The sequence below is a fragment of the Zootoca vivipara genome, chromosome 1 (assembly GCF_963506605.1).
Source record: "Zootoca vivipara chromosome 1, rZooViv1.1, whole genome shotgun sequence".
Taxonomy (NCBI): Eukaryota; Metazoa; Chordata; class Lepidosauria; order Squamata; family Lacertidae; genus Zootoca; species Zootoca vivipara.
The window spans coordinates 125,348,581-125,375,360 of NC_083276.1; the positions used below are offsets into that span (position 1 = coordinate 125,348,581).

The 26,780-nt window shown below is 43.9% G+C and overlaps 1 protein-coding gene and 2 non-coding genes across 3 annotated transcripts in view; all 3 read left to right on the forward strand.

Annotated features, from left to right (window-relative positions):
* The first annotated feature begins 4,060 nt into the window (after positions 1 to 4,060).
* The window catches only part of NOP58 (NOP58 ribonucleoprotein), a 29,674-nt gene continuing 6,954 nt past the window's right edge, over positions 4,061 to 26,780 (forward strand). Inside the window, exons 1-13 of the mRNA XM_035137419.2 lie at positions 4,061 to 4,254; positions 5,812 to 5,888; positions 7,555 to 7,607; positions 8,220 to 8,344; positions 9,416 to 9,552; positions 10,003 to 10,067; positions 12,544 to 12,678; positions 13,675 to 13,820; positions 16,446 to 16,572; positions 17,546 to 17,709; positions 20,024 to 20,158; positions 21,644 to 21,705; positions 24,453 to 24,595. Coding sequence (XP_034993310.1) covers positions 4,210 to 4,254; positions 5,812 to 5,888; positions 7,555 to 7,607; positions 8,220 to 8,344; positions 9,416 to 9,552; positions 10,003 to 10,067; positions 12,544 to 12,678; positions 13,675 to 13,820; positions 16,446 to 16,572; positions 17,546 to 17,709; positions 20,024 to 20,158; positions 21,644 to 21,705; positions 24,453 to 24,595 — 1,414 coding nt within the window. The 5' untranslated portion in view covers positions 4,061 to 4,209. The remainder of the gene's footprint in view (positions 4,255 to 5,811; positions 5,889 to 7,554; positions 7,608 to 8,219; positions 8,345 to 9,415; positions 9,553 to 10,002; positions 10,068 to 12,543; positions 12,679 to 13,674; positions 13,821 to 16,445; positions 16,573 to 17,545; positions 17,710 to 20,023; positions 20,159 to 21,643; positions 21,706 to 24,452; positions 24,596 to 26,780) is intronic.
* On the forward strand, positions 14,125 to 14,212 carry LOC118075541 (small nucleolar RNA SNORD11B). The gene has a single exon (XR_004691397.1). It is a non-coding gene; the product is annotated as a small nucleolar RNA SNORD11B (small nucleolar RNA).
* On the forward strand, positions 16,708 to 16,793 carry LOC118075525 (small nucleolar RNA SNORD11). Its single transcript, XR_004691395.2, has one exon. It is a non-coding gene; the product is annotated as a small nucleolar RNA SNORD11 (small nucleolar RNA).

Sequence of the window (26,780 nt, forward strand, 5' to 3'; positions counted from 1 at the left end):
TTTCAGTGTATCTGAAGAAGTGTGCATGCACACGAAAGCTCATACCTATGACAAACTTAGTTGGTCTCTAAGGTGCTCCTGGAAGGAATCTTTTTATTTTTTGTTTCAACTACTCAGACCAACACACCTACCTATCTGTAACAAAAAACAGGGACAATTTGTTGTTGATAAAGGACAGCTCGACATATACAGTAAAGGGCCCCATTACCTTCAGTAGCTTAGGGCCTCCTCAAACCTAAATCCAGCCCTGGATAAAAGGGTATTGAAAAAGATTTAATAGATTGGATAAAGGTATTTAGTCGCAGAAAAGAGAAGAGATGGTTATTGGAAACTGGGGAGAGGAGTTTGGAGGGGGGAGTCTGGGGGTCGGAAGAACTCCTATAAACATATCGAATATGTTATGGTGAGCAACACGAAAACAGGGCCTTCTCTGCAGTGGCTCCCCGTCTGGAATGCTCTCCCTGGGGAGGTTCTGCTGGCAACTTCATTATACACCTTTAGGTGCCAGGTGAAAACTCTTCCTCTTCCAGGTGTTCCAGTGAGTGGCAACCCAGTGAGCAAATTAATTATTATTATTATTACTACTACTACTCCTTCTTCTTTGGCGATCACTTGTAGCCGAGAAAGATTGTCCTCCATAAACACGATTTTATCCATGGGTCCGTAAGTGACTGTGGTGGCCAGTTCTGGATCCACACATCCTTCCACAGTGGGGACATTGGTTTCCAGACGGGAGTTGATCACGGTGTGGATTTGCTAAGTGTGCCTTCCTCTTAGCACGTTTCTCCCTTGCGTCCTGAGATCGAGTTTCTTCAAAGCCCATGACACCTTTGGTAAAGGCTTTTTCTCCAACTGGAGCGCTCGCAGCCAGTGTTTCCCAGTTGTCAGTGTTTATACTACATTTTTTCAGATTTGCCTTGAGATAGTCTTTAAACCTCGTTTGTTGACCACTAGCATTACGCTTTCCATTTTTAAGTTCAGAATAGAGTAGTTGCTTTGGAAGACGATCATCAGGCATCCACACAACATGACCAGTCCAACGAAGTTGATGTTGAAGAATCTTTGCTTCTTCCAGTACACTGATATTAGTTCGCCTGTCTTCCCAAGTGATGTGTAAAAATTTTCAGAGACACCATTGATAGAATCTTTCGAAGAGTTGGAGATGGTGTTTATAAGTGGTCCATGTTTCACAAGCATATACAGTAGTAAGGTTGTTAGTACAATAGCTTTGTAAACAAACACTTTAGTTTCCCTGCGAAGGTCCCGGTCTTCAATCGGGAGAAAGCCGCACTCGCAGAGCTCAGGCGATGCTGGATTCGGCATCAATGTTGGCCCTTGTGGAAAGGTAACTGCCTAGGTAGGAGAAGTGATCAACATTTTCCAATGTTACACCACTGAGTTGGATTTGTGGCGCTGCAGAGGGGTTATTTTGTACTTGTTGGTGCAGCACTTTGGTTTTGGGGATGTTGAGTGATACTACTGCTTCTATGTCTTGGTCAGACCACACCTGGAATACTGTGTCCAATTCTGGGCGCCACAATTTAAGGAGGATGCTGACGATCTGAAAGGTGTGCAGAGGAGAACAACCAAGATGATCAAGGGTCTGGAAACCAAGACTTAGGGGGAACGGTTGAAGGAGCTGGGTATGTTTAGCGTAGAAAAGAGGAGACAAAGAGGACATGTGATAGCTGTCTTCAGATATCTCAAGGGTGGTCACATGGAAGAGGGAACAAGCTTGTTTTCTGCTCTGGAGGGTAGGACTCGAACCAATGGCTTCAAGTACCAATGAAGGAGATTCCGACTAAACACCAGGAATAACTTTTTCTGGCTGTAAGAGCTGTTTGACAGTGGAACGGACTCCCTTGGGAAATTGTGGACTCTCCTTCCTTGGATAGGTTGGATGGCCATCTGTCATGCATGCTTTAGCTGAGATTCCTTCATTGCAAGGGGTTGGACTAGATGACCCCTGGGATCCCTTGCAACTCTACGATTCTATTATTCCTTCCTTCCTTGCCACCCAGAGTGGCTGGTGCAACCCAGTCAAATGGGCAGGGTACAAATAATAACATTATTTATTACTGAATTACACTGGAAAATGCTTCCCTCCCTGTTCCGCTGAAATAAATCTTGCTGTCACATGAGCAACTCAGTTTTTTTGCTTGATGGGTGACATCCAACAGTGTCAGTCCACTTGTGCTATAGGACTTCTCATGCCTCTCCTCTTCCCTGCAGGAACATCTACGTGGGTTAAGTTCATACAGTATAAGATAGGGAGTCCTTGGGAAGACGTGAAGTTTGCAAGAAGGTAAGTTCTTTGCACGGAGAGTAGGAAATTGCAGAATGCACAAAGAAGGAAAGACTTCCTACAAAAGAGACACAAAACCTACAACACTGGTGCTGAACAAATTCAACAGGACGAAAGATTAAAATTTAAGTTTGATATTTCCGTCAAAATGTTAAAAACAGTGAAATGATTTGCTATTCACAACCTTCCAAATGGATAAATGAACAATTCGGCTCTCTTACAAACATACCGTCCAAAAAGGCACCCTCCCTCCCTCCCTCCTGCCTTAAATTTACATCACAGCAGTTTCCAGAGCCAATACTGTAAAACTCAAAACATCTGTTTGGCTCAGAGAGCTATGATCAAATTGGAAAGAAAGACCTGATTGTGTGTGCACTTCCCTCGTGACCATGCGCTCAACTCTTTTGGATGACAGCCATGAATTGCAGAGACTTGGTTCACCTTTTGCTTATAAATCAGGATTAATTTCACTGAAGTATAAAGTGGAACAGAAGAAGGTAGTCGTATACTGCACTCTTTGCATCAGAATTCACATTCTCCTTTCTGTTTGCATTTAGATCCTTCTGATCGGAGTTCAAGCCAAGAGCATGTTCAGCATAATTGTTTTACAGGTGCGGGGGCAGTAAATGTGCCCAACACTGGGCAATATGGACAGTGGTGTGGTGCTGGGCAGAGCAGAGCTCTGAGACTTTTTTAGATCCGGAGTGATGCCATCATCTGCCAGACTAGGGCACCAAAGTAAGTAACCAGCCCTCCTTGCTTCACAGTGATATGAAGCTTCCAAGGCTGTTTATGACAGATTAGCATAGAGGACGTCAGAGAATGGAGAAAATATTGAAGCGGAGGCTGGGTCCTTCTTTTGCCCAACCCCTCCACGGAACTCCTACTGCATGGCAACTGTTTAAAATAGTAACATTGCTTTGCAAGATGGAATGCATAGCTCGCATAGCTCATTAAAAACTGTAGGCTGCATTTCAGCTGGCTGAGGCTATTTGGTATGGAAATATACATGCATGGTGGGGACCCCAAAGTTCTTCTCAGTGGCTGCTCCCAGGCAACTTTGGAGGAGCTAGACCAGCTTGCTACTTGCTGTCTTTCTTTCCTTCTTGTTATATTATTATTATTATTATTATTATTATTATTATTATTATTATTATTATTATTATTATTATATTTGTATACTGCCCTTCATCCATAGATCTCGGGGCAGTTCACAGCATAAGAATGTTCCAGTGGGTTTGGGGAAACTGGCTGCTTTTTAAATGAAAGGGCCGGCACCGTGCTGTTTTTATGGTAAATATTTGTATGTTTTTAAAAGCAAGATTTTATACATGCATATAGTTTTAATTCCATTAACGTTTAAATGTGTTTTGGGTTTTTTACAACGACTTGCCCCCCTATGTTTTTAACAGTTTTTACTTTTATGTGTAAGCCGTCTTGAGTCCCCGTCAGGGGAAAAAACGGGCTATAAATCAATATAATGTAATAATGATCATCATAATAATCATCATAATAACAACAACAACACTCTGTTTCCAAAAGCTACTGTCTGTATAACCTGCTGAAAACCGCGCCTATTTTGCCCTGAAAAATGTAGTTATTTTGAATTACAGTACTGTATGCCATTTTTTTTAATGGGGCCCCATTTTCGACCAATTTCGCCCCACACATAGAGAGATTTAAGCGCCACAATCCTAGAAGGAAACCCAACTTCCTTCCCCGGATTTTCGGTTTCCCAGAAGGCCGTGCGAATCACTTCCGGTACAGTGCCTCACTTCCGCCCTCGTGGTCCATGCGCCTAGGAGTTCGCGGGCTCCCGCGCTGGGTTTTTGCTTTGCTCGCCCGCCTTCGCTTGGAAAGAGCTGCGTTTGCAGGAGGCGCCCCGGCTTCGTCCCGCTGCCGCCATGCTGGTTTTATTCGAGACCGCGGCTGGATACGCCATTTTCAAGGTGATCTGAGGGCGCAACACGTGTCGAGTAGGGTTCCCACGTGGCTGCTGCTAGCGGGAGATTGGAGGCTGCTGGCGGGGCGGAGAGGGGTGGGGGTAGTTGGTGCACTCGGTTTATACGTTCACTAGCAAAAAGTCGAGAAATAGTTTTGGAACAGGGAGGATAAACGTGGGGAGACCCCATCCTCCCTTATAGCGGACCCGGTTTCTTTCCCTGCCCCAACCCAACCTTTTTCTGGGGGACTGGCAGCTTTTCCCGCTAAGCTTAAAACTTGTAAGCCTTCCTGGGGAATCATGCTGTACAGACACTTTCAAGGGTTCAAAAGGCTTCTCTCGCATTATAGAACCGTACAGTTGGAAGGGACCATGAGGGTCATCTAGTCCAACTCCCTCCAACGCAGGAATGTGGGGCTCGAACCCACGACCCTGACATTAAGCGTCTACCGACTGAGCAGTCTATTTGGTAGCGATCCTTAGAATAAGCCTGTGAGGTAGCCTCCTCCATCCTGGCGCCCTCTGAAGTGTTTTGCACTGCAGCTCCCAGCCGTGTTGCATGGGGGTGTTGGGAGACGTAGTCCAAAACATCTGAAGGACACCAGGGATTGGGCCGGGGGGGGGGGGTTGCTGTTACATCGGATTTAGGTAGGGAGAGGGAGAGCGATAATTGGTTAAGGCTGGGGACTTCCTAGTTCACAGCTCTTGCAAGCTCTTCCCATTGTTTCTACAGGGGTACCTCCGGTTGCGAACGGGATCCGTTCCGGAGTCCTGTTTGCTACGTGAAAAGCCCGCAACCTGAAGACCATATCTGCGCATGTGCACAGCGCGATTTGGCGCTTATGCGCAAAGCGCAATTTAGCGCTACTGCACATGTGCAAGCGGTGAAACCCGGATGTAACCCTTTCCGGTACTTCCGGGTCACCGCGGGACACAACCTGAAAAAAACGTAACATAAAGCGGACATAACATGAGGCATGACTGTACATTGCACCCATTTTCGCCAAGACGAAGGGACTGTATTATTTTGCACATTGGAGTCTACTGTGTTTAGGATTTTGCTGGTGATCTAGTGTTGATACAAGCAAGCTTCATGTGTTCACTGAAACAGTGTTCTTGGTTCTGGGCAATGCAGAGAAGGAAAGTGAGTCTTTAGGGTTAAGTTCTATACATCTTTAGTTAAAAGTCCTGCCTTTACTTCTGAGTAAAGATGCATAGAATTAGACTGCATGGAACATGATTAATTTTGCACTCGTGACAGACATCTTGATTCAGCTATCAAAGACCACAGGCTTTTCCCTCTAGTTGTGAAGCAGCATGTAAGTTTACTAAATACTTTAAAAACATGGTATCTCATACTTGCAACTAGATTTTTCTCTTAATAAAAAATGAAGCTTGGGGAAAATGCCACTGGTTAGAGATGTGGCAGAGAGTTGGTGTGGTGGAATGGCTTTTTTCTACATCGGACTCGGAGAGATGTTTTGTGCATTTCATCTTGATTACATAGCAAGATTGAATCTTGTCAATTTTGTGTGTATTTAGTCTTACTCCTTATCTGTCATAGGTTCTGGATGAGAAGAAACTCCAAGAAATTGATACCTTATGGAAAGAATTTGAAACTCCTGAAAAAGCAAATAAAGTGTAAGTAACTTTCTCAAGTAACTTACTATTTCAATCCAATATAGAGTACAGTGGTACCTCAGGTTAAGTACTTAATTGGTTCTGGAAGTCCGTACGTAACCTGAAGCAAACTTTCCAATTGAAAGTAATGGAAAGTGGATTAATCCGTTCCAGATGGGTCCGCAGAGTACTTAAATTGAAAGTACTCAACCTGAAGCGTACTTAACCCGAGGCATGACTGTACCCCTTCATCTCTCTGCTCACATAGGAATCACTGTTTTTTACCTAGCACCAGTCCTTGGATTATTTTGTACCCACAACTCCCCCTTAGAGCTATAAATCTGCTAACCTTCATCCTCCAGGAGCCTTGGAGTGGAAAGGCTTGCAAATAATTTTTGAATGGGGTTAATCTCACTCAGAAGTGAGGTTTAGCTACAACCATGAAACAGAATGTGTCAATAATCTTAGGCCTCACCATTTGGCCTGCCAGGTCATTTTGGGCAAACCATGGCCACCTGCCCTACAGCTGACATCATATATTAAATCAGTTGTGGGGCAAGTAAAATCACCTCTGGGGCACAAAGAGTTTTGCAGGCACTGGCTCCCTTGGCCAATAATGCGAGATGAGTGCGCAACCCCAGAGTCGGTCACGACTGGACCTAATGGTCAGGGGTACTTTTACCTTTACCTTTATGATAAAAATAGTAACAAATGATAGTCGCTTCCATAAAACCTGAAAAGTTCATCATAAATAAATATATTTTAAAAAATACATACTTTGTATACTTGTAATAACACAAGAAAATATATTTGAGGGCAGGGTCCTACATAATCAGAACATGATGCATGGATTGTCGTTCACAAAAGCTCATGCCATAATAAATGCGTTAAGTCTTTAAAGTCCCCCAGACTCTTACTGTTTTTCAAATGAGTCGGGGCACATGTCAACCACAGCTGTTTCCCCCCCGTAGTTCGAAACAGAAATTGGGTAAGCTCAACTGCAGAGTTGACAGCCTTCAAGCACCTTAAGAACTGGATGAAACCTGTAGAAGCCCTTTCCCCTGGATCCAACCCACTCCTTCCTTTTGAGTAAACCAGCTCTTTCTCTCTCTGAGGAGCCAGCATGCAGGGCTGCACACACCCTCCCCACGTGGAAGGGTACCCCACTCCCTCGCCTCTTGCTTCTCCTCCTTCAGAGAGAGAGAGAGAGAGAATCCGTGCGCGCTGGCTCCTCGAGAGAAAGGGTTGTTTGGGGGGGAGAGAGAGAGCGACAGAGATAGACAAGAAACCATCACATGATCTACAAGTCAATCCCGATTTACCTATTGGACAATGCTGCCCTAGTGCATCTGAAGGGGCCGGAATATGAAATAATTTAGGATAATAAATTTGATCTTGTTGGAGTCAGAAACAACGAGGCAAGGCTAGATATAGCGTACTTAATAACAGTCTTTTTTGTCATTGTTCTAGAATAGTTATCTAGCAAGCCTTAAATATCTGTGGTTTAGTACCGTAGTAGGAAGCTATTTGTCAGTCAGACTTTAGGTTCTGTTTTTCTGTCCGGTAGGTTAATCTGATTGGTCACTGCAGACTTTTCATTTTTCAGGTTTCTTGTGTTTTAGAAGTTGGTAGCAGATACTCAGTTCCCCCTGATGCTTATAAAAACTGTTTGGTATATTTTATTTAGAGTGAAACTGAAACACTTTGAGAAGTTTCAAGACACAACAGAAGCTCTTGCAGGTAACCGGGGGTTATAATATATCCCTTCCTTTCTTTGGTGGCTGGCTGATCTGTTCCTGGCAAGCCTGGAACCATTAGCTGTGAGAGTGGGTGACTTTAGTGTGTTTTAAAACTTAATATTACTTATTAAGTCCACTTGTTAATGCAAGTTATTTGTGGCACATCAGCAGTTGGTGGTAGGAAAGGACTAATTTTCATGTAGCTTCTGAAAATGTCCTTCCCTTCCCTTCTCCAGTCGAATACCTCTTTATAAACCCAGGCAAATTAATGTAATCAATATGGTGTGCCTCTGTGCTAGTCACCCAGACAGTGCCAAAAGAAATGATGAGCAGATTTGCCTGCATCTGAATGCATTAGCTCAGTGACCTCAGTAGGATTTTATAGCAGATTGCAGCCTTAGAATTTGAGGGAGTAAAAACTAGCTTCCTGCTGTCACTGATGCTTCATTCGTAGAACTGAATCCCCAATTTTTGGTCACTGCCACAGAGACAACAGATAAAGTTTGCTGGGTGGCCAGTATTAGTACATATTTTGTTCCATTATGAACTTTGCCAGGCTGGGAATGTTAGACAATCTGCAGGCTTTTTTCAATGATGTACTTTCTCCTTTAAGCATCCACTGCTCTGGTGGAAGGCAAGATTAACAAGAACTTAAAGAAAATCTTAAAGAAGATAGTAGCCAAAGATGCACATGAACAGTTGGCCGTAGCAGATGCCAAACTGGGAGGTGTAATAAAGGTAAGTTCTGGTTTTTATATGCCCTGGCAATGTGGTGTTCAGATGAGGTGGTGTTCTCAAGGCCTGTGCTAGTCTTCTTTATAGTTCCAGAACAGTGAGTTAGTGCTGCATATCTTCCCTGTCCCGGGCTCTGATTCAACCTTTTCACTGCATCCAGAAATGATGTGTGCTTAATGTAAATTACTGTTGATGCTTGTTTTGTTGGTACTGATATTCTGGGACCATGCTTTTTGCTGACTTCATGATTATTATGATTAAACACGGATTACAGAGTACTAACATTTCCTAAGGTCTGCATAGAGATTAAAAACCAAGGCAGTCCTTGCCTTTAGACTTGGATTCTAGTATAACCATTACCAAATTAAAAATACAATTACAAATCAGTTTGAATATTTAATGCTTCAAGCATAAATCCACAGATATGCCGTGGACTGCCTGAATTAAGCTCACCAGTTTGGGAACCCCTGTTTTAATAGACATGATACAGAAGGAAAAGGTGTGGGGTGGAAGAGGAAAACAAGTGAATTCAAGTACAGTCGTACCTTGGAAGTCCGTCCAACTTCCAGAAGGTTTGGAAACCAAAGCACGGCTTCTGATTGGCTGCAGGAAGCTCCTGCAGCCAATTGGAAGCCGTGGAAGCCCTGTCGGACATTTGGCTTCCAAAAATAGTTCGCAAACCCGAACAGTCACTTCTGGGGTTGTGGCAATCAGGATCCAAAACATTCGAGAACTAAGCTGTTCGAAAACCAAGGTACGACTGTACTAGTTCTAAATAAGCTTTATTGATAATGCCCTGAATTAAAGTAATAGATTTGTTAGGGCCACATTTTTCTGGATTTTTGGGTGCTATCTCCTGTGTCTTGTACTATCAGTTGGTTGCCAATTTGCTTAAATAAAAATGCTCACGTGGTTATTTCACTTCTAGGAACTGCAAGATAGCCCTGCTTGTGGGTTAGTGTTGGGCTACCTTACCTTTCTTAGCTTCTGTTGCTGTTCAACAGTAAACAAATTTGTTGTTGCAATAATATCAAAATAGGGATCACCCTTTTTTTTCCTCCCCTCCTCCTGCAGGAGAAACTGAACTTAAGTTGCCTGTACAGCCCCATGGTTACTGAACTGATGAGAGGCATCCGTTCTCAAATGGAAGGGCTGATCACTGGCCTTCCGTCACGGGAGATGGCAGCTATGTGTTTAGGCCTGGCACACAGGTAATACAGACGTCTTGCCAGCCCCGACTTGTTCGTTTCTATGCTCTGTATAACTTTCCCCCTGAGGATACCGCTTTCTGCGAAGTGGAATGGCAAGCTTCGGCCCCAGCATCTACTTACAGCACAGTCTCGTACATGTTAAATTGTGCAAGTTAGTCCTGCTCTGATTTCTGCTGGGTTTCTTCCAACTTGCTGAAACGCTTGTGCCTGTAGGGAGTAATATGAGGAGCAAACCCGGAAAGCCGCTTTTCGCAGCTCTCTGCCTTAGACTTCTTACCTGTAAAAACAAAAGCCAGTAAATAAAAAGGGAATGGATTAATCACTGCACTGTCAGCAATTAATTGCAGTCACTAGTAATGCCTTTATTATTATTAATTCAGGGGGAAGGGGGAAAATCTGTGTGCCATGTGCATTATTGTATATAATATTTATATCCATGTCTGTTTTCAGCCTCTCCCGATACAAGCTGAAGTTCAGCCCAGACAAAGTTGATACAATGATTGTCCAAGCAATTTGTGAGTACAGTTGGAAGTTAAATGTGTCTGCCATCAGCTTTTGAGTTCTTAATACAGTCGTATCTTGGAAGTCGAACAGCTTAGTTCTCAAACATTTTGCCCCCCGAATGCCGCAAACCCAGAAGTGAGTGTTCCGGTTTGTGGACTATTTTTAGAAGCCAAATGTCCAATGGGGCTTCTGATTGGCTGCAGGAAGCCGTGCTTTGGTTTCCGAACATTTTGGAAGTCGAACGGACTTCCGGAACGGATTCCGTTCAACTTCCAAGGTACGACTGTACCAGTAGCCACAAACATTCTGCTACCTAGTTTGCCTCTGTAGAGTGTATTTTTGTTTTGTTCTGTCAACCCTTCTGAAGGATCAGGAGCCAAGCCTATCTTGGAGCTGGGAACAAGAACCAGTCACGATGGCTCTCAGTTACTCCCATTTTCCTCCATAACTCAGGGTGATGTCAGAGTCAAGATGAGGGAGATTCAGGGCCAGTGATTAGCATAAATTTGGGCTAGCTACGTGGGTCAGCAAAACATTTAAATGCTTTCTATTTGCGCAAAAGGTTTTTTGTTGTGACGGCAAAGGCAAATACAGTTTTTCTCATCGAGTTTTTAGAGAGGCTTATGTGATCCCACCCCCATGCTGTGTCAGATGATTGCTGGAAATCTGACCAAATCAGTCTGTTAAAATAACAGCTGTAAGTGAGAGGCAAACCTTCAATAGCCAGAGAAGGATTCTGCTTCTAGTTCAGGGGTCGGCAACGTGTGGCCCATGGGCCAGATGCCGCCCACGAAGACCGTTTTACTGGTCCTCAAGCTGCCCCTGAACCAAGCCGCCCACTTGGCAGGTCCCCCACCCGCTGCGCTAAACCGGTGCGGGGACTCGCCAAGCGGCACCAGAAATCGCGCAGATGCAGGAAATTGCATCTGCACATGCACAGATACTGGAAATTGCGTCTGCGCATGTCCAGATGCCGGAAATTGCTTCTGTGCAGGCACGATTTTCGGCATCTGGGCATGCGCAAAAGCAATCTCCACTGCCGTGGACATGTGCATATGTGATTTCCAGCGTCACGCTGCACCAGTCTGGCCCACGGGCAATCTCTGTGGGATTGATCCAGCCCATGGCCAGTAAACCTTGCCAACCCCTGTTCTAGATATTGTAACCACTGCCCTATGGGCTTTTCTTTCCGAGGATGAGATGACTGTGTGAGTTAGAAACAACTTCTCATTGTCAATTGAAGGAAGCTAGGGAATTGGGCTGAGGGCTGCGTTTATTTATTTGTTATACTGTATAATTCAGTGATAAGTATTTCATCAAACTACAATTTGTGTGGCTGCCAGTAGGTGGTGGTGGTGGTTGGGGAAACGTGATGGGGAAGGTCCTTGTGGTTTCTTCAAGGTCTAAGGCAGGCATGGCCAAACTTGGCCCTCCAGATGTTTTGGGACTACAACTCCCATCATCCCTAGCTAACAGGCCAGTGGTCAGGGATGATGGGAATTATAGTTCCAAAACATCTGGAGGGCCAAGTTTGGCCATGCCTAGTCTAAGGGGAGGGAGTGTTTTTGGTGAAGGGTGAGCTGGATGGGGTAAGTGAGCAAAGTTAGCAGGTGCGGCAGCCCCAGATAGTGATATTATTAATTAATAAAAATATTTATTATGCACCACTGACAAATGGGTGTGGGTGTTGTTTTTTCCATGTGTGGGAAATAGGAAACAGATAAATGGGTATTTTCTAACAGTGATGGTAACTTTTTGCACTGTTCCTCCAGCTGGTATTCGGAGTGACTTGTATAAATGGCTACTACACCATTGTTGTTTTTTATGGGTGCAAGTGTCGCAAGATTTCTGGATTTCCTCTTGTTCATGAGTCACTTTCAACTACAATTGAACTTAACTCTGGTTTAAAGATGAATGTGCAATCTGCTAGTGCATAGAGCTAAAATCACAAACACTTTTCTCCCCTCCTCCTCCCCCTTTGCCACTGTTCTGCTAGGAACTAAGCCCAGGCATCCCTAAACTTCGGCCCTCCAGATGTTTTGGACTACAATTCCCATCTTCCCCAACCACTGGTCTTGTTAGCTAGGGATCATGGGAGTTGTAGGCCAAAACATCTGGAGGGCCGCAGTTTGGGGATGCCTGAACTCAGCCATGGTTCCTACTTAGCATTATATCTGAATTCGGGTCATGCTTTGTTCCTCGGCAAACAAGTCATGAGTTATAAACTGGGAGCAAACTTTGGTTACAGCTCGGGATTTGAAAAGAAGCAAGCCATGAGCTCAGGTTGGGGCATAACTCTAAGCCAAACCATAGCTTAGTTCCCAGCAGAAGAGAAGTGTGGTTTTAGTCCTGAGCATTTTTAAACTCTGGTTTAATGTGATGTGGAAACCAGGCCAGTACGTTTCGTCTCTGAAATTCTAGGGTAGCTCAAGGTCTAGTTTCGAAATGAAACTAAGCTCAAGTGTCTTTTGTGTTTGTCTACCACAGCTCTCCTTGATGACTTGGACAAAGAACTGAATAACTATATAATGCGCTGTCGAGAATGGTATGGCTGGCACTTCCCTGAATTGGGCAAAATCATCACAGATAATCTAACCTACTGTAAATGTGTGCGGAAAATTGGTGAGTAGTGCTGGGCTCCTTAGATAAAAGGTGCCATCCATCATCACACCAGCAGACGCAGTGGGACTTGCCTTCCTCTCCTCCGAGCTGCAGTCCCCACACATCTCCCCAGCCTTCCAGAGCAGATTTCGGGAGTGAACGGGGGGCTGCAGGAGGGAGGAGATAAAACAGAGGTGTGTTGTGCAAACGGGGACACCACAGTTGGATATCGGCCACATTGTGGCGTATTCACTGCCGTTGAAATTGTACATTACATCCTTTTTATGCTAGGGATCCACAATGCACAACATCAGTTACTGCAATGTGTTATACATTGGGCTGCCTCTGAAGACGGTTGAAAACTTCACCTAGTGTAGAATTCAGCGGTCAGGTTGCTCACCGGAGCAAGAAGGTTTGAGCATATTACACCAATTCTGGTCCAACTGCACTGGCTACCGGTTAGTTTCCGGGCCCAATTCAAAGTGCTGGTGTTGACCTATAAAGCCTTAAATGGCTCAGGGCCGCAAAACCTCAAGGACCGCCTCTTTCCATATGAACCTACCCGGATGCTGAGATCATCTTCTGAGGGCCTCCTTCGTGCACCTCAAGAGATCTGTCACAGCTGATTATGACTTTCAAGTGCCCATCTGCTTCCCTGTTTGATTTTCTGCAAACCTGTGACACCATGTTTATAGAGAAGTTCATGGCAAGTTGAGATAAGACAGGCATCCGTTATCTGTGCTTTCCAGAACCTATTGAAGACTGTTTTGTTTCGACAAGCTTTTGCAGCTGAATGGAAAGGGCTCTGCCGTAGCTTTTTGTCTTGTCACGTTTTTAAATCGTATCTTCAGGGTTTTGTTTTTTAATTTTTTTAAAAAACTATTTCCCCCTTACGTTGTAAGTCATCTCGGCACATATGTATAAGGCTGTTCATAAGCGAATAGATGTTTAATGTTTTAGCACGTGGCTTCTGTCGCTGCTTGCCATTCATTCCAACTTCCTTATTTTGCTTCCCAGGAGACAGAAAAAACTTTGCCTGTTCTGACCTGTCTGAGGCCCTGCCTGAGGAGGTGGAGGAGGAGGTGAAAGCAGCTGCAGAAATCTCCATGGGGACTGAAGTCTCAGAGGAAGACATCAGCAACATACAGCATCTCTGTGACCAGGTGATGACGACGTAGTTTTGTCAGAAGTTTGTTTCATTGGCATGTTTGCATTATGGATTTACTACTCTGAAATTCACTTAGGGAGGATGGATGGATAAATGGATTTGGAATTTGCAGTTGCATAGCTGTTCTTAAACGAAAACAGTGATTTAAATCAAAGCCTATACCCTCAATCAATCTGCAGCCTGTGTAAAAGCCCTACTTCCTTCAGTTGAGCTTAATTCTGTTTTAAATCTAAAGTGATCCAGCCTAAATGGCAGTAGATCCTAAAGCAATTTTGGAAAGTCTTTCAGGCCAAGGTTCTTGATGGCAGTGATGATTTCCATGTTGATGCTTTCCCTGATGTGTAAACCATGAGGGTCGCACAGTCACTACCTCTTCTGATGCCATCTCGAATAGCTAAATTAAAGACATTAAAGTCAGCATAATGTGAGCAGTTCTTCTGAGACTTGCAGCAGAAGCATTGCCGCAACTTAGATTCAGATACCAAAATATTTCACTTCCGCTTCTGTATTGCCAAGGTGGCAAATCTGCTTTCCCTTTAAGCATGCCAAAGTACCATCAACCCATTATACCTTCCTATCTTAAGTCCCTAAGTTGAAGGACTGTTGGCAAGAACTGGCTGGAGGCTGGACCTTCCTGAGTTGGGCGTAGGACTTCCTGTTGTGGCCAAATGCATCAGATAAGCAGATGTCCTGGCTCAGTTATGGATTTCTCGCGGAGTGCCTTCTCACCAGTACCAGTGGAGGGGGGAGGCCTCACCCGCGCAAACACTTTGTAGCGTTCTCACCACTAAACTGGGACTGTCCACTGTTTTTAAAATCAGGGTGGATTTGATTTAAATCAAATTGATTTAAATCACTAGTCAGTAAGACTTTGATTTAAATCTCTTTTTTAACAGAAAGACTCACTCTTGCTGGTATAATCTTAATATTTACAACCTGATGCAAGGTTTCATTTTTGGAATAATAAATTTTCAGAGTAGTTTTTACAGTTATATCAAAAATTACTGATTTAGTTATACAATTAGAAATACATAGATAATTGTGAAATTATTGTGAGGTTTAATAAGTTAACTTTATATTTGGACAACTTTTCTGTACTTTACTGGAAGGAGAAAAATAATCATTTCCTTAATAACAACACACACACACCCCTTAGACTGAGTTTTAGCACACATGAGAAACTTAAAACAAATCCTTATTTCCTGATGGACTATAATGTAACTTAAATAGAAAACTGTCTTTAGAAAGATTTTCCCTACAAAAGCATTTTATTTTAAGAATCAAGTTTAAATTTAAAAAATCTGATTTTTTAAATTATTATTATTTTTAAATCATTGATTTTTATCCACCCTGTTTTAAATGCATGGTAATACTTTTTGTATACCCTGTTCAGGTGATGTTGACTTGCATACTTTATTCAGGCCCCAGAGCTCAACTGGGTGATTATCTGTTGTGTGTGTGTGTGTGTGTGTGTGTGTGTGTTTATATTTATACACATACATACATACATACATACATACATACATACATACAGTGGTGCCTCGCTAGACGAATTTAATCCGTTCCACGGGTCTATTCTTATAACGAAAAATTCGTCTAGCGAATCCCATAGGAATGCATTGAATTTTTTTGAATTTTTTTTTTTGCCCATGGAAACGCATTAATTGAATTTCAATGCATTCCTATGGGAAACCGTGATTCGCTAGACGAATTTTTCATAAAACGAATTCGTCTAGCGAGGCAACCTCCGCTAGAAAAATCCTTTCTTTAAGCGAAAATTTCGTCTTACAGGGCGTTCGTTAAGCGAGGCACCACTGTACATACATACACACACACATATATATATGGAGCATGCTGATGATGAGAAACTTCTGCACATGCCAGAAGACATTGTGTGTCACAATGTGGCTAGCTGTCAGTGTGACATGGGAATCCTGCAAACTATCTACAAATCTCCTGGCTAGGGCTAATACAAGCAGGCATTTAAAAAGCGCCTGACTGGCAAATCGCAGGTTGCTTACTCCTCCTCTAAATAGCTAGGACCATCTCACCTTAGGAACGTCCGACTCCCATATAAGTCTGCCCAGTAGTTCAAATTAAGGTTCAGGTGTTTGTTCATCTTGTCTGTAGGTGGGATTCTTAAAAGCCTCTCTCGGGTTTTTAGTGTACGGTTTTGACATGTGTTAAATATTCAGTATAGAATTTTATGAGAGGCTTTTAACATATTAAGCAGTGAAATCCAAACTCTTATCGAAGGATAATAAATAATAAAAGGCAATATATCAAAAGAATAATACATAAAAAAAGAAAATATAAAATACAATATTCATGTTTCTCATAAAACACAATTATATATATCTATGTAGAACCCTGTTTTCCCCCAGAAATTGGTTTAATGTCTACTCAAATTGCTAGATTTAAATAAATAAAAAAGTTCACGTTTTATGCACTGCTTTGTAGAATTTCTTTCAGAAAAACGATGTTTCTTTGAAAAATGCTTGGAAGGAAAACTCGGGCTGCCACTCAAATGTCTGTAAATCATCTTCGCCAGGTTTTCTTCCTTGAATCCCTTTAGCGGCTCCCCTTTGCAGGCCTTGACCGTCCTTGTTTCATATTCCAGGTAATCGAGATATCAGACTATCGAGCACAACTGTACGATTATCTGAAAAACAGAATGATGGCCATTGCGCCTAACCTCACAGTCATGGTGGGAGAGCTGGTGGGAGCAAGACTCATCGCTCACGCAGGTAAGCTTCACGCAATCGGTGTGTGTGTGTTGTGCTTAACTGTCTTTGCAACATCGAAAGGACACAAGTCCATTGACCAAGACCGGCTTTGTGAACCAAGATCCTTTTGGTGTCTGCGAAATAGAAGCCTAGAAGGAGTCAGTGATGATTTTGTCCTGAAGTTTGCTTGATTTCATCTTGAAACATGAAGGCAACTCTAGTCACTACCTCTTCTGAGACACCTTCTGGGCTCTGCTTTAGTTCCTTCTCCTCGGCTGCCTCCCCCGAATAAAACACAACGAATGCCTCATTTATTGGTATCCTTTTGCAAGGCAGATTAACTTGGGTTGAATTATGTTACTGCCGGTTGCCAGATTATGTATCGGCTTCTATGGCACAGGTAGCTAACCTGTGGCACTGTAGATGATGTTGGACTGCATGCAACTTCCATCATCCTTGGCAGTAGGCTATCCATGCCAACATGATGGAAGTCCAACAAGTCAAGGGGCATTGGTTTGCCACCATCTCTCTTCTGCAAGATTGTCTTTCAGAGGCTGGTGTTTACATTATTATTATATTTATACATACCTACATTCCCTGCCCATGTGGCTGGGTTTCCCCAGTCACTCTGGGCGGCTCCCAACAGAATACTAAAAACAAGATAAAACATCAACATTAAAAGATTCCCTAAACAGGGCTGCCTTCCGATGTCTTCTAAAAGTCAGATAGTTGTTTATTTCCTTGACATCTGATGGGAGGCCGTTCCACAGGGCGGGGCCACTACCGAGAAGGCCCTCTGCCTGGTTCCCTGTAACCTCACTTCTCACTGTGAGGGAACCGCCAGAAGGCCCTCGGCGCTGGACCTCAGGTTGAACGATGGGGGTGGAAACACTCCTTCAGGTATATAAAGCTTGAAACTTGGTTCTTTTGCCTGAGTCCTCTTTCGAAGGTTTCTAATTCTTGCAAACTCCTGTTGCTTCTTTTCTTAACGCAGGCTCTCTCTTGAACCTGGCTAAGCACCCGGCGTCAACGGTTCAGATCCTGGGAGCCGAAAAGGCACTCTTCAGGGCACTGAAGACTAAACGCGACACACCCAAGTTTGGTCTGATTTATCACGCTTCTCTTGTGGGGCAGACAACAGCCAAGAACAAAGGAAAGGTGAGATGCTCTAACCTACATGTTTCTTTGTGATTCCTGGCATCCTGCATTTACAGGTAACTAAGGAACCAAGACTTTTGACATTTGACTTTGTCTCTAGTAAGGCTTCATTGTTAGTCCAAATTTGGAATTTTCCAGAATTCTGGGGTGACGCCCCTCTCCAAACCCTCTCTGCCTTGTAGCTTTTTTATACAGTGGTACCTCTACTTACGAATTTAATGCGTTCCAAATGCGCATTTGTAAGTCGAATCCCATAGGAATGCATTGGGAGAAAAAAATCGTAAGTCAAAGCAACCCTATCTAAAATTTCGTAGGTAGAAAGAATCCTATCTAAACCGCATCCAAGATGGTGGACGGAGCTCCGTTCGTAAGTAGAAACATTCGTAAGTACAGTGGAACCTCGGTTTATGAACACCTCGGTTTATGAATTTTCGGTTTATGAACACTGCGGACCCATCTGGAATGGATTAATTCATTTTCCATTACTTTCAATGGAAAAGTTCGCTTCAGTTTATGAACGCTTCAGTTTATGAACAGACTTCCGGAACCAATTACACCCATGCTTCAGTTTATGAACATTTCAGTTTAAGTACTCTGCGGACTGTCTGGAACGGATTAATCCACTTTCCATTACTTTCAATGGGAAAGTTCGCTTCAGTTTATGAACACTTCAGTTTATGAACAGACCTCCGGAACCAATTGTGTTCATAAACCGAGGTACCACTGTAGAGTTATTTGTAAGTAGAGGTACCACTGTATTATTAGAAGCAAAAGAAGAGAGAGAACCTGAAAATGGCGCTGAAGTATTATAAATAGTATCAATAAACACCCTAGTTGTTTCAATTTCATGATAGCCTTCTCATGAATTGAGTTCCCCTCCTTGCTTATATGGAAGTCCATGGACTAGCTTGCTTAATCTTTCATTCTTTCATATATATGTTTAGGGGGGGGGTGCTTGTTGTTCTTTTATCTGTTCCCGTAGCAATAGACCGCATTTATCTGTGTATAAGACGATGTTTTTTGGTTTTAAACAAATTGGGGCTCGTTTTATACGCAGATGGTTCTAGCTCGGTTTGCGGTTTGCCAACTCAGACCAAAAAAGAAGCATAACAACTTTTAGGACGATCACCCCCCCCCCCCAAAAAAAGCTCAAGAATGTTCAGCTGCCGATCATCCCTGGACATGGCGAGCGAGGGGAACCTGGTTGGCTCTGGCTGAGCTCACCGAGCGGCAGGGCCCTGCGAGCTGAATATGGTACTTGCTCAGTAGCTATCACTGTTCGGTGGCTGCAGCACCAGCAAAAGGCGCTCAGCTCCACTATTCAAGTCCCGGGCAGCAGGAGGAGGAGGAAGAGGACACAAGAGCTTGCATAAAAACCCACCACTACTCCACGTGCTGCTGCTGCTGCTCTCGTCAACCAGCCACCTTGTTTTTGGCAACCCTAGTTTATAATAATAATAATAATAATAATAATAATAATAATAATACTGTAAAATAAAAAAATATTTATACTCCGCTCTCCTCGGCCAGAACCAGGCTCAGGGCAGCTAACACCAATAAAATTACAATAAAACGTAAAAGAAAAAATGGTTAATTAAAATATGGGTTAAAATACAATTTAAAATGCAGCCTCTTTTTAGTAGTAGCCCATAATTCGAAACCATAAGGGGAGGGAAACATAAGGGTCTCAGACTGAGTCCAAAGGCCAGGCAGAACAGCTCCATCTTGCAGGCCCTGCGGAAAGATGTCAGATCCCGCAGGGCCCTGGTCTCTTGGGACAGAGCGTTCCACCAAGTCGGGGCCAGTACTGAAAAGGCCCTGGCCCTAGTTGAGACCAATCTAACCATCTTGCGGCTCAGAACCTCCAAAGTGTTGTTATTTGTGGACCTTAAAGCCCTCTGCGGGGCATACCCATAGGTACTGATTAAGAAATACTGATTTCTTAAATTAGGGTTCAACAAAATAGAGGTCGCCTTATACATAAGGGCGCCCTATGGTATTCCTATTCTGATTTATGATTTATAAATATTTCAGTGAAGGAAAAACAATGAGTTACTCCATTTAGTAGTGGTTAAAATTATGTATTTGTTTTGAAATACTAGGCTTTCGCTGTTATAAAAGCAGCTTGTTATTTTCAACAAAGGAAACCCTTGTGAACATTCATCCTTTGTTGCCTTAAACTATGAGCAGAAGTTCCCTTTGTGCTAACCTGTGTTGGCATGACTTTGGAGCACCATGGGCAAAGTCAACTACCAGCTTGGTTTCATTGTGGGGGTATTTATTTAATTTTTTTTTAAAAAAAAATTCCTTCCAGATCTCACGAATGCTGGCAGCGAAAACAGCCTTGACTATCCGTTACGATGCTCTCGGAGACTCGAGCAGTGCTGAGATGGGAGCGGAAAACAGGCTGAAAGTAGAGACAAGGCTACGGCACTTGGAGGAGAAAGGGGTGAGCCTGCAAAAAACATGGAAAGACAATTTTTTATTTTATTTTATTATTTCAATATCGCCCTATAAGGTCTCTGTGTGGTTCACATAAAGGATGCTTCCCGGTGGTGACGGCAGTTCACTCGCTTTGCTTAAAGTACTTTATAGAGTCTAGTGATGAAGCTGGAAGGTGTGCAGAGGAGGGCAACCAAGGCTATCGGATCTGGAAACCAAGCCTTATGAGGAACGGTTGAAGGAGCTGGGTATGTTTAGCCTGAAAAAGAGGAGACCAAGAGGGGAGATATGACAGCCATCCTCAAATATCTCAAGGGCTGTCACACGGAAGAGGGAACAAGCTTGTTTTCTCCTGCTCTGGAGGGTAGGACTCGAAACAGTGGCTTCGAGTTACAAGAAAGGAGATTCCAACTAGACGTCACAAAAAGCTTTCTGACAGTAAGAGCTGTTTGACAGTCTCCCTCAAGAGGTTGTGGACTCCTTGGAGGTTTTAAGCAGAGGGTGGGTGGCCATCTGTCAATGAGTTTTCCTGTATTGCTGGGGTTTGGACTAGATGTCCCTTGGGCTCCCTCCCAACTCTACCATTGTGTTGAGACATCAGTTGACACATTGGCAGTAAAGGCAGAGAATGGGGTCCACCTCCAGCTATTTGCCTGCATTCCCATTCCAGACCACCTTTTATTCCATGGATCTCTGCGGATTATGAGCTTGGCTCTTCCTTTGCAACACAGCTCAAACTCAAGCTGCATTTTGAAGGGAAAAATGGGTCATCTAGCATCAGGTGGGTGACACCCACCCACCTGTCAAAAGATGACCCACCTGTGGGAGTGGGAAGCTCAGAATCCAGAATAGGAGAAACATTAGGCTTTGGAGAACTGGTGAAGGCATGTGGGGTGGGAATTGCAACAAGAGAAGGAAGGAAAGAGGGCCTTGCTAGATCTTGGCTTGGTTCATTAACACAGCAAGGAATCTGGACTTTGGAAACGTCAAAGCACTGAACTTTTTGTTCTGCACATACCAGACGGCTCTGGTTGACTCTCGACTTGCTCAGTCCTCATCCACGCTGTTTCTTAATTCCCTTTCTTCTGGGACATGGAACTGGTGTCCCGCAAGAAGGCATGGAAATCCTAGAATTTGCTGTTAACTGCCCAGCGGAAGGAGATCCAGATAGTTCAGCCCAGCCTTCCAGATGTTTTTGGACTACAACATGTATCAGCCTTAGCCAGACTGGCCCTACCTATAATGATGGGGTTGGGGAGAGTTGTTGTCCCGAACATCTGGAGAACATCAGGCTTGCGGAGGCTCTTTTAGCCCAGCCTGTGTTTCTTCCGTGAGGGACGAGCCATGGTTACCCTGTTATTAGGAGTAGTTCGCTCCAGCCTGCTTTTTCTTACGAGAACATGTGTTCAGCTTTAATTCTTCTTAGAGATGTTGTGCCAACATTTTACCATCAGTCATTTGTTCTTCATAGCTGTGCCTTTCTCCCCCTCAGATAAGACGGATAAGCGGCACAGGAAAAGCCTTGGCCAGGGCAGACAAATATCAACACAAGAGGTTGGTGGTTGTATGTTTTGTTTCGTTTTTCTTTTGCTGCCCAAATGCTTGGGCTTTTAAGTTTGCTGGACTGGCTCCTACACTGGTGGAAACAGTTTCAATGTTCTCAGCGCTGCCTTGCTTGCTGCAAACTGTGTCTCAGGCTGCATGTTTGGCTCAGTGCTACGGTAGTTCTCTTCTTCTTTTTCTTACCTCGGTGGTGGCATTTTAGTTTAATACAGATTAATAATACAACTTTTGTGCATTATGAGCTGAAGGAGTCCAGATGCCAGCCCAGAGTGGATCGAACACCACTTGTTTCCTAATACAGTAGTACCTTGGTACCATTCTGGAAGTCCGTTCCAAAACCAAGGCACGCTTTCCCATAGATTAATGGATTAATCCGTTCCAGACTTTAAAAAAACAACTCCTAAAACAGCAATTTGACATGAATTTTACTATCTACCCTGTTTCTCATATTTTAAGACATACCCATAAAATAAGCCCATAAAATAAGCCATAGCAGGATTTTTAAGCATTCAAGGAATATAAGCCATACCCCGAAAATAAGACATAGTGATAGGCGCAGCAGCAATGCCGGCCGCGGCAGGAGGAGGAAAAAAAAGTAAGACATCCCTTGAAAATAAGCCATAGTGTGTTTTTTTGAGGAAAAAATAAATATAAGACGTGTCTTATAATATGAGAAACACGGTAAGGAGACCATTGATCCATAAAATGAAAGTAATAATGTAGTGTACTCTAAATTAAATAAAACAGTATTGTAGATGATTAAGAAAATTTTAAAAATCTTACCAGCACTGATTATAGTCATTTTTTGGATGGGGAGCTTTCATCCATTTCCGCAGTAACAAAATCAATCAGTAGCTGAACTGGGATCAACACAGTCACAAAAACAAATTAACTGAAGAAGCCTCAAAACAAAAAACACAAAATAAATAGCAAAAACGAAAGCACCAAATATAAGCTCTAAATGTCACCTCAGAACACGGCTTGAATTACAGTTGGGGGGGGCGCAAATTGGCAGCACAACAGGAAACACGGGGACGCAAATTAGCAGAGCAACAGGAAACACGGGGGGGGGGCTCCAAACTGAGAATGTTCTGCTTCCGAAAAAAGGTTCGAAAGCCAGAACCCCTAATTCCAGTTTTGCAGCGTTTGGATTCCAAGTTGAGCTGGTCAAAAACCAAGATGCCGCTGTCATTTGTGAGATCCAAGTAGCACATGCAACGCTGTATCTCCTGCCTACCAAGCCCTTGCAGCTGCTTGGTGAACCCCCAAAGTTTGCTCTGGAGCAGGGGTTCACAATCTGTGGGGCACACATTAATCCTGAATTGGAGCATTGTTCCTTGACCCATTCCTCTCCTCCCACTTTGCAACCTCTAATGTAAGGGCGCTCTGGGTAAGGACTGTGCCGCTTCTGTGTTTTGTATTCTTTCTCCGGCACCCCTGTGGGGCTCAGGAGCCCAGTTAGGTCCCCCCCCCTTGCCTGCAGAGCTGGCAGCCTCTCACCCTTTTTCAAACACCCTCCCTTGTGGAGTGTTCCCTCAGCCTCCCCTCTCCTGGGAAGTCCTCCGAGCACCCCGAGGTGCCGCCTCACCCATAGGGGCCTAGGAAGAGGATGACCCCAGACTTCACGGCCTGATGGAGACTGGCTGAAGGAGAATGTGAGGTTTCCATCTTACCTTGGGAGATAGCTCATCTTTGGTGCCAGGCTCTCAGCTCTCAGGCAGGCACCACACACAGCAAACTCATGAAAGGCTGCCTCAGGAACTAAAAAAAAATAGGCTAAAATATACATTTTTAAAGAAACCGGAAGCTCTTTTTTTGTTAGGCATTTTAACGCCAAGTATTCCAAAATAAAAGAAAAGAGTGTTTCTTTACGCAACAACAGTAGCCAGAATGTTAATAGCAAAATATTGGAAAAATGAGTCGACACCAACAAAAGATGAATGGCAACTAAAGTTGTGCAAGTGCCTATAGCCAAGATGACAGAACCAATAAGAAATCACTCAGGAGACCAGGTTAAAAAAGAATGGGATTGCTTTAAAAATTATCTACAAAATATGGTTCCAATAACAACTCTTGGTTGTGCCTAGACATAAGGGAAATTTCGTGCTTTTTAAAAATAATTTAATATAGATTACTTAAATGTAAGAAGTGTAGAAGCTGCAGAGTTAGAAGGAAGTAAAAAAAAAATAAGGGACTCAAACCAGTTTAGAGGAACAGAAAGAATGTGACTGTAAGGGAAAGAGAGAAAGAAAAGCAGAAATATGAAGGTAACTTCTTTCTGGGAACTTTATGTATAGAATATTCAAATTATAGTTTGCACTCCTTAAATGATTTTGTGTATTGGACAAAAAAAATTTTTCCTTTCTGTTTTCTTTTTGGATCGTTGTCATTGATTGTTTTTCTATTTGCAAAATACTAAAGCATTTTAAAATTAACCAGCACCAGAGGCACAATTCGCCTGGGGACCTTGTAGCCAGGGCCACTGAAACAAACAACCACACAAGCCTTGGGGAGGCAGAGATGCAAGAGGGCATCAGAGGAGGGAGGGAAGGAAAGAGGGACAGAGATCGGCGATGCCCACGGTACCCCCAGCCATCCTTCAAGACATCCCACGGTCCGCTGGTTGAAAACCAGTGCCCAAAGACATTCAGGCTAGGAAAAGATGGGCATGTTCTCGTGCTTTTCCCTCACATATTTTTTAAAAAAAAACCAAAATAAAACTCCTTTTGTCGTTCAAGTGAAGTGAAGACATACGACCCTTCTGGGGAATCGACGCTTCCTCTGGTCCCAGGAAAGCGCAAACGTGAATTGGAAGACGAGGAGGAGACGACGACAGCAGGCCCAGGAAAAGCAAAGAAGGCTAAAATAGTAGAAATCAAAGGTTAGTTGCCGTGCCTCTGGGATCTTAGTTGCGTCTGAAGTCACTTGATCGGCTTCCACCTCCTTTGTGCAAATGTACTTTTGTAAAATTGTTTCCCTGTTGGACTTGCCACTATGCTTTCTTTGTATAGCCTGAAACAAATTAGATGGGCTTCCCGGTCTGCTTGAAAGCCTCCGCAAATCATCTACCATTCTGCTGCTTCCAAACTTCTGGGAAGAGTGCCTGACATTTTGTAGCCAAAGCAACGAGAGCCACATAAAGGACGTTTTTCCCCCTGTGGAGCTGGTGTTGGTGGGAAGATCAATCAAGTTTGGAGAAAAACAAAAACTCCTTCTGAGGTTAAGGCCCTAAAGTGGGGGGGGGGGAGAGAGAGAGAGAGAAGTGCCTTCCAAACAACCCAAAGGAAACTCAGTGGAATAGAGGAACGATAGAACAGAATAGGAGGAAGAGAGACAAGAATCAAATACAGTCGTACCTTGGTTGTCAAACGCCTTGGTCCTCAGATGTTTTGGCTGTCAAACGCCGCAAACCCAGAAGTGAGTGTTCCGGTTTGCAAACGTTCTTTGGAATTTGGAACATCTGACAGGGTTTCCACAGCTTCTGATTGGCTGCAGGAGCTTCCTGCAGCCAATCGGAAGCCGCACTTTGGTTTCCGAATGTTTTGGAAGCCGAATGGACTTCCGGAACGGATTCCGTTCGACTTCCGAGGTACGACTGTAGAGGAATCAAAATAATTCATTGTCAGTTGTGCACAACAGTCTTCCCCCACCCCTTGATCAAAATGGAGGGGGGGAGGGCTTACTCTTCTCTCCCTGCAAAAAATACCCCCAGGACTGGGCACGTTCAGTGGGCAAGGAACGTGATGGGCTGGCTTCACTTGCAGAAATGAATTGCCACATTTTCATTTTAATTGGTGGTGGCCTCTTTTGGGCTGGGTTTGCCAATCGTCTGCTGCAGTGTTTCAATGCTCCCCTCCCCTCCCCCCCTCCCTGCTACCATTATTACTGTCCACTGGATGTTAATAGCACAGCTCACTAGAGAGGAAATGAGATTCACATGCTTGTGAGCGTGGAGCTAAAGCTTGAGACGCATTGCTTTTTGTTGTTGAGCTTTTAGGCTCAAAGCCAGCCCAAACACTATAATAATAATAATAATAATAATAATAATAATAATAATAATAATAATAATAATAATAATAATTTATTATTTATACCCCCACCCATCTGGATGGGTTTCCCCAGCCACTCTGGGCGGCTTCCAACAGAAAAATGAAATAAAATAATCGATTAAACATTAAAAGCCTCCCTAAACAGGGCTGCCTTCAGATGTCTTCTAAAAATCTGGTAGCTGTTTTTCTCTTTGACGTCTGATGGGAGGACGTTCCACAGGGCGGGTGCCACTACCGAGAAGGCCCTCTGCCTGGTTCCCTGCAACTTGGCTTCTCGCAACGAGGGAACCGCCAGAAGGCCCTCGGTACTGGACCTCAGTGTCTGGGCAGAACGATGGGGGTGGAGACGCTCCTTCAGGTATACTGGTCCGAGGCCATTTAGTGGCTGCATGTAAATGTTAAAAAGCATGGGGGAGAGGACAGAACCCTGAGGCACCCCACAAGTGAGAGCCCTGGGGTCCGAACACTCATCCCCCACCACCACTTTCTGAACACGACCCAGGAGGAAGGAGCGGAACCACTGCATGACAGTGTCCCCAGCTCCCAACCACTCTCAATGGCTGGCTGGCTAGATTGCTACAAGAGGCAATGGAGGAAAAGGCTCCTAGCCCTTCAGGAGCTTGCGAAGAAGAAAAGTCATCCATCTAATCTTGAGTTTTCTCATTTAGAACTCTGTTAAGGAACAGCCACCCTGCATCTCGGCTTGCCGTGCAGTCACTCTCGTTGATAACCACATATCTGGAGTGACTGCACGCAAAGCAGGAGGGCAGGATACGTGCTTCTTAAGAGTTCCCCATGTCGGAACGAGTGCCAAGCCCCCACCCACCCACTGTCCTCTAAATCTCCACGGCAATGGTCTGTTCAGCTTCACAATTCTCCCTCTCTTGACAGATTGCCAAAGCCTGGGCCAGAAGTGCTGTCAGATCTCCTCCTGAGGCTTCAGTTTTTGCTGGCTGAAAACATCCTTCTCTAGCGGAGTTTTCTAGCTTTGGTATTCAGAATGCTGTGTGTTGCCTG